The sequence below is a fragment of the Asterias rubens genome, chromosome 11, assembly GCF_902459465.1.
Source record: "Asterias rubens chromosome 11, eAstRub1.3, whole genome shotgun sequence".
NCBI classification, from domain to species: Eukaryota; Metazoa; Echinodermata; class Asteroidea; order Forcipulatida; family Asteriidae; genus Asterias; species Asterias rubens.
In genome coordinates this window covers 11,361,996-11,370,366 of record NC_047072.1, presented here as the reverse complement: position 1 = coordinate 11,370,366, position 8,371 = coordinate 11,361,996, and the positions used below count along the sequence as shown (strand labels likewise).

Below are 8,371 nucleotides of genomic sequence, written 5' to 3'. Positions count from 1 at the left end.
AAATGTGTTCAGTAGTCCTTTCTGTATTATTTGAAACCATCAATTCACCCAAAATTTGTTGACCCGAAGTCTGAAAATTTTGTGATTCCGGCATCACAGATTTTTTCAATTTTGGCCCAAAAATCCAAATTTACAAAATGCTCCATAAATCTCAAACTTTTGCTTGTTTACCCATCCCAAACAGATAAATTGTGTTCAGTAGTCCTTTCTGTATTGTTTGAAACCATAAAATCACCCAAAATTTGTTGACCCGAAATCTTAAAATTTTGTGATGCCGGCATCACAGATTTTTTAAGTTTTGGCCCAAAAACCCAAACTTACAAAATTCTCCATAAATCATAAACTTTTGCTCGTTTATCCATCCCACACAGATAAAATGTGTTCAGTAGTCCTTTCTGTGTTATTTGAAACCATAAGGTCACCCAAAATTTGTTGACCCGAAGTCTGAAAATTTTGTGATTCCGGCATCACAGATTTTTTCAATTTTGGCCCAAAAATCCAAACTTACAAAATGCTCCATAAATCTCAAACTTTTGCTCGTTTACCCATCCCACACAGAAAAATTGTGTTCAGTAGTCCTTTCTGTATTGTTTGAAACCATAAAATCACCCAAAATTTGTTGACCCGAAATCTGAAAGTTTTGTGCTGCCGGCATCACAGATTTTTTAAAATTTTGGACCAAAAATCCAAACTTACAAAAATCTCAATAAATTTCATACTTTTGCTCGTTTACCCATCCCACACAGATAAAATGTGTTCAGTAGTCCTTTCTGTGTTATTTGAAACCATAAAATCACCCAAAATTTGTTGACCCGAAATCTGAAAATTTTGTGATGCCGGCATCACAGATTTTTTAAATTTAGGACAAAAACCCAAACTTACAAAATTCTAAATAAATCTCAAGCTTTTGCTCGTTTACCCATCCCACACACATAAAATGTGTTCAGTAGTCCTTTCTGTATCATTTGACACCATAAAATCACCCAAAATTTGTTGACTCGAAATCTGAAAATTTTGTGATGCCGGCATCACAAATTTTTTAAATTTTGGCCCAAAAACCCAAACTTACAAAATTCTCCATAAATCTCATACTTTTGCTCGTTTACCCATCCCACACAGATAAAATGTGTTCAGTAGTCCTTTCTGTGTTATTTGAAACCATAAGATCACCCAAAATTTGTTGACCCGAAGTCTGAAAATTTTGTGATTCCGGCATCACAGATTTTTTAAATTTTGGCCCAAAAATCCAAACTTACAAAATGCTCCATAAATCTCAAACTTTTGCTCGTTTACCCATCCCACACAGAAAAATTGTGTTCAGTAGTCCTTTCTGTATTGTTTGAAACCATAAAATCACCCAAAATTTGTTGACCCGAAATCTGAAAATTTTGTGATGCCGGCATCACAGATTTTTTAAATTTTGGCCTAAAAACCCAAACTTACAAAATTCTCAATAAATCTCAAACTTTTGCTCGTTTACCCATCCCACACTGATAAAATGAGTTCAGTAATCCTTTTTGTATTATTTGAAACCATAAAATCACCCAGAATTTGTTGAACCGAAATCTGAAAATTTTGTGATGCCGGCATCACAGACTTTTTGGACTTTGGACCAAAAACCCAAACTTACAAAATTCTAAATAAATCTCAAACTTTTGCTCGTTTACCCATCCCACACTGATAAATTTGTGTTCAGTAGTCCTTTCTGTATCATTTGAAACCATAAAATCACCCAAAATTTGTTGACCCGAAATCTGAAAATTTTGTGATGCCAGCATCACAGATTTTTTGGACTTTGGACCAAAAACACAAACTCACAAAATTCTTTAAAAATCTCAAACTTTCGCTTATATACCCAGTCCGCACTGATAAAATGTCTTCAGTAGTATCTTCTGTATCTTTTCAAAGCATAAATTCACTGAAAATGTGTTCACCCCAAATCTGAAAAATCGCCACATGCCGGCATCACATATTTTTTGGGATTTTTGACCAAAAACACAAACTCACAAAATTCTTAATAAATCTCAAACTTTCACTTATATACCCAGTCAGCACTGATCAAATGTCTTCAGTAGTATCTTCTGTATCATTTGAAAGCATAAATTCACAGAAAATTTGTTCACCCCAAATTTGAAAAATCGACCCATGCTGGCATCACAGATTTTGTTGGATTTTTGGCCAAAAACACAAACTCAAAAAATTCTTTAAAGATCTCAAACTTTCGCTTATATACCCAGTCCGCACTGATAAAATGTCTTCAGTAGTATCTCTTGTATCATTTGAAAATTTTACATCTCTTATAATAAAATAGTGAAAAAAAATAGAGGACCCCAATGGCCGGGTCAAAATTACCATGGATGTGTTCCTTGGACACTCCTCTACACATCTATACCAGACACTGCCCGGCCAAAAGGGTCTGACCACTAGAAACTGACCATTATAAAAAGGACTGTAAATCGGGTATGAAACATACGACAAACTAGTTAAATATCCCCGTTGCAAATTTAACATCTCTTATAATTAATTAGTTAAAAAATAGAAGGACCCCAATGGCCGGGTCAAAAATATAATGGATGTGTTTCTTGGACCGTCCTCTACACATCTATACCAGACACTGCCTGGCCAAAAGGGTCTGACAACTAGAAAGTGACCGTTATAAAAAGGATTGTAAAACGTTTATTAAACATACTACAAAATAGTTAAATATTCCCGTTGCAAATTTAACATCTCCTATAACAAAATAGTTAAAAAATAGAAGGACCCCAATGGCCGCGTCAAAATTACCATGGATGTGTTCCTTGGACCCTCCTCTACACATCTATGCCATACACTGCCTGGTCAAAAGGGTCTGACCACTAGAAACTGACCATTATAAAAAGGACTGTAAAACGTGTATTAAACATACGGCAAAATAGTTAAATATCACCGTTGCGAATTTAACATCTCTTTAATATCTTATCTTAAGTATTTCATCAATTAATATATATTTTTGAAGGAGTAATTAAGGGGTCACTGAAAGGAACCAAAATTTGTATTTTTTTCAGAAAGCATATAATTATGGAATAGTGAAGCATGATTGATGCTTTTTTAATGTTGATTGATTTAACTTAGTGAAACGGCAGCATTAATAAAAAAAAAAGGTTTGTTGATCAATTACAGTTAATTTTGTTAGCTGAGACAAACAATATGTGGGTAGAAGGAATGGAAATGCTTAGTTTTTACCATTTCGAATGTCCACCCTAATTACAAACGTTTTTCTTAAAAATGTTTTTATTTTACTTTTAGGGGCTTGCAGAAAAAGTCAACCAGCAGCAAGCATCGTGTAGTTAGAGGAGGCCATCTCATCTCCTTGACACTTAAACATTGTCCCCACAACAAAAGTTGGGCCTAAGTACAGGTGAGTGAATTACATGTGCATGTAGCTTTGTATGTGAAATATTCTCAATGGAAATGTTGGCAAGGTCTATTAATTATAGATAGCTAGAAGACAAAAGGTATTCACTATCCTATACAAAGATTAATGGAACATGTTTTCAGTCCATAGACATTTTGATAATGTGCCGGTACGTATGGACAGTTATGTTTCACGATGTATACATTAGAAAATTACAATGTCAACACATTTTGTGGGATAGGTCAAAATGAGTCAATTTTCTTTTTGTTTCACCTTTTCTTTTACATTTAGGAACCTCGTCCAGGAATACCTACCTTTTCGGATGTGGTGACCCTTGGTGATTCTGACTATCCATCGACAATTTTGCCGTGTACCACTTGCTGCCTGCTATCCTTTTTTCCCCAAACCCTTTTTAACATTTTATCTCAAAGCTGAACTTTTGTTACTGATTTAAAAACGTAGATGCACTAAATGAAGAAATTTAAACAAGTACAGTATTTAACATTATTCAATATATTCAAAACAATTCTAAATTCACCATTCCTCCACAACAACTTTGCCATTCACATTGGATTTTGCTCCATCCCAATCCCATCAAGGCCAACAGTTATGTGCTTAAAGGAACACGTTGCCTTGGATTGGACGAGTTGGTCTATAAAAAGCGTTTGTAAAATGCATATGGCTGGAAAGATGTTTTAAAAGTAGAATACAATGATCCACACAAGTTAGCCTCGAAATTGCACGGTTTTCCGTTTACCTCTTCGACTAACACGGTCGGCCATTTATGGGAGTCAAATGTTTGACTCGTAAATGGCCGACTGTGTTAGTTCGCACAGTCAAAGGAAAACCACTCAATTTTGAGGCTAGCTTGTGTGGATCATTGTATTCTACTTTTAAAACATCTTTCCAACCATATGCATTTTATAACAAACGGTTATAAACGCTTTTTATAGACCAACTCGTCCGATCCAAGGCAACGTGTTCCTTTAAGTGCTGATTGAAGCTTTGCATGACGTGGGAAACTAGAGGTAACACAAACAGTAAACTTCCGAGCTGGTGTGGTCTCAATGTTTCGAACGGCATACTCAGCTCATCTTCAGGAGAAGTGTGAGAAACCTTGAGACAAGTAGAGTATATTGTTTGAAAAATTGAGACATCGCCGGTGCTTTTCAGAGCCAAACTCCCACTCAATAGATTTTACACATGGTTGTACCCGCACGTTTACTTTTTTAGTTAATTCTTTATAATAGTTTAAAAAATATGTTTCTGTATACCGTGGTGACAATTCATCTAAAATGTAAATTAATCGACCAACGTAGACCTGTTCATCTAGTATCTTGGCTCATTCTAAAATTAAACACAACAATTTTGCTGCTCATTTTGTATAATAATGGAGAATTCTTTACTGCTAAAATGCCGACTTCTCTTATTAGCGAGAAAGCAATATGTTAAAGAGGGGCTCTGATGTCAAATTCAGTTTGTGATCCACGCATTTTTCACTAGATAGTCACTATGGAAATGTAAAAAGAAAAAAACAATTTGTGTGGATATTCACTAAAATGGCACTGTATTTTTACTTTTGAAATCTAAAGACAATTTGAACTGTGTTTAAAGTTAACTATAAAAACGTTTGTTTTCAAAGGGTCGGTATACATTTGGCAATAAAATTACCTGGTAAGAAACATTTTGAGAAACAGTTCACTTTGAAGTAATGTGGTTTTGGAAAAACAGATTGAAGCTGATGAGTGTTTCTGCCAGAAACGTTTCTCAGATTGGGTATTCAAATTGTAGATTATTCTTCCCACATGAAATTTCACAGGTTAGTTTTATGGTACGATATATCTACAACTAGATTTGAACAAGCAGTGAGCTTCAGTTACAAAACGTTGACAGTCCTCTTAAGGTGATGTGCACGTTTGGTATGGAACCTACTGTATGTGTATATAATATAATAATGTAGATACATACAATAAAACTGACCCTCTGTGAATATTTCATTTCAAAAGATGTTTGTGTTTTTGAGATTCCACCGGGAAAAAAACAGGACGATTATTTCCACGCAGGAAGAACATTTCTTAGATCTAAATTTTTGGGGAATAAAAAGTGATCTATTTTTTCTATAACCGGAGAACTTCGAGGTTAAACGTTTCTCAAAATGCATTACACTACCCATGGAGGAGTTATTCCTCCATGCACTACCTAAAGCTGCTGAACTTCTGACACTACAGTTGTTTGTTATTGCCTTGAATTTGTAGAGTCATTGCCAAACGTATACAGACCATTTAACTGCAAATCTCCAACTTTGCCATTTTTATTATACAACGCATTTTGAGTTATATATAACCATGGAGGAATAAATTATATAACCATGCTTTAAAGTTTTGCTATCTTTTCTATGAAATGATTTGTATTCAATTAAAAATGTTAAGAGAGCCAAAAGCACTTTTGGTATGCATGTGTCTTGATTTTTTGTGATAAATTTACATTTATTAAAAGCATTTAATAACGTTTTTATAACGTTGGGTTTTTCCTGTTGAAGACGTTATATAAATACGTCACAATCACGTTCAGAAATAACTGTATCAGAACGTGAAGTTTTAACGTTTTCACAACCTTTATTATATTACGTCATGACGCGACGTTATCTAGACGTTGACAAAACTCCACACTTATCCGTCAGTACAACGTTAAATAAAAACGTTCCCCGAACATTCTAATAACGTCGTTCAGGGCACGTTATTATGTTTGCTGGGTTACAAGGGTGTTTTTTCTTTCATTATTATCTCGCAAGTTCGATGACCGATTGAGCTCAATTTTTCACAGGTTTGTTATTTTATGCATATGTTGAGAATCTCGAGATACACCAACTATCAGGCTCGTCTTTGACAACTACCAATAGTGTCCATTGTCTTTAAATTGAAATTGTTTTATTATTACCCAAATAATTAGGCGTTCGTGATTGGTGTCATCAAAGATGAGTGAGTTTGATTATGACAATGTTTAACTTTCACCTTGAAATTATGGCTTTTGAATAGTTCTGACCCAAAAAGCAAAGTCAAGTTGGAATCCCGTTTTGTGTACCGTTTATGTAGGTAAAAAAAGTAAGACTATCCAGAATCATTTCCAACTGGGTGCCGAGTTTGCAACCGTGGCAGATCGAGCGTTTTCGTCCAGGTGCCGAGTTTGTAGTTGTGCATGTGCCGAGTTTGCAAGGTGCCGAGGTTGTGGGTTACGAGTTTGAGAGGTGCCGAGTTTGCTGGTGCCGAGTTTGCAAGGTGCCGAAGTGTCCGGTATTCGTCTTGGGCCAAGACTACCGTTTGCCTCACGAAAAAGCGCGCACTCATTCTTGAAGTGCGCCCTCCCTTGGCAAGTAATGGACAGGTAAACAATGGCGGATGATTTTAAAAGGTTCGTCATCACTGATTTGATGTTTCAAAGGTAAGAAGATCATGACAACTAGCAGAAATTGCATTGCATAAATTCAAAAACGACCAGTGCTCGGTATTCTCGATTATGAACAAATGTAGTAACTACTCGTTATAAATAACACTGGATAATTTATAAAATAATGAGAGCGAGAGAAGAGCGTAGCGCAGCATACACATGATACACACGCACGCACACATTCACAATCACAGTGACAGTTCACTCACTGACATTGACAAACTGTCGAGTTACAAATGGTTGCAGATACACACACACCACACAGTCACACACACAGCACAGTCACACCATAGAGCAAAGACCACTTGCTTTATGGTCACACACATTCCCTTTTTCAAGTTTTTGGCACCCTGTGGAGACATGTTTTGGAAATCCCATATTTTGTTCTTTCCATTGTCCCTGTACTTAAGGAAATCACTTCCTCCGAAGATGCAGCTGCTTTACAAGTAGACATCAATTCTCTTTGTGTTTGGCAAAACCTCTGGCTCATGAAATTTAACCCCAAAAAGTGCTTCGCAATGCATATTACTCACAAGAAAGCGCCCCGGGTTACCACCTACAAAATGGGTGATTCCGATCTCCAGGCACTTGAGGACCACACTTATCTGGGAGTATCTGTAAACAACAAATTGTCATGGAACAACCACATCAATAAAACAGTCACCAAAGCTAACAAAACTCTGGGGCTTCTTCGTAGAAACTTCCACCACTGTCCAGAGAGCGTCAAAGCTACGGCCTATAAAACCCTTGTCAGACCACAGTTAGAATATTGTTCAACTATTTGGGACCCTTATCAACAAGTTTACATCAACGCTGTGGAAGCAATCCAGAACCGGGCAGCCAGATTTGTGAAGTGCAATTAAAGCAAACATAACAGTGTTTCAGTAATGGTAAAAGATCTGGAATGGAAATCATTACAAGAAAGAAGGCTGACTGCCCGACTATCACTCCTGTACAAAGCTTCGCATAATCTGGCATCAATTGACCTCAGCAACTTCTACATCAACCCCGAGGGATCAAGACAAACTAGACAAACTTCTGCATTATCATTTAGACGTCCTCAGCCAAACAAGAACTGTTATAAATACTCATTTTTGCCAAGAACAATAGCCCAATGGAATAGCCTACCATCTAACATCAGGGAGTCACCAACTATAGAAATCTTAAAGTCTAGAACCCAAAATAGCGATCTTCTTCAAATGACATGGGGGGGGCCCTTTCAGATTACTAAGCTGCTTTGCACCGTGACTGCGCCCTGTGCGAGATATCCAGTCTATTGGAGTTTGCAAAGTAGCTAACAGATACAGATACTACTTTAGTTAGAAGAGCTTCGATCTAAAACTATTTAATCAAATTTTGTGAACAAAGTCTATGAGAATCCCATAGACTTTGTTCACAAAATAATTTGTTTTTTTTTGTAGATGACAACAACACTGGGGGTCTACAAAACACACTAGATTTGGAACTAAATAGAGACCATGATGCCCGCCCTGATCTGGGTCCTATTTCATAGCACTGCTTAACGGTTACCAG

General features: G+C 36.4%; 1 protein-coding gene across 1 annotated transcript in view; it reads left to right on the top strand.

Moving 5' to 3' along the window:
• The window catches only part of LOC117296706 (transmembrane protein KIAA1109 homolog), a 13,745-nt gene extending 11,670 nt beyond the window's left edge, over window positions 1–2,075 (top strand). Inside the window, exon 12 of the mRNA XM_033779745.1 lies at window positions 2,049–2,075. Within this exon, the coding sequence (XP_033635636.1) occupies window positions 2,049–2,075 (27 nt within the window). The remainder of the gene's footprint in view (window positions 1–2,048) is intronic.
• The last annotated feature ends 6,296 nt before the right edge of the window (window positions 2,076–8,371 follow it).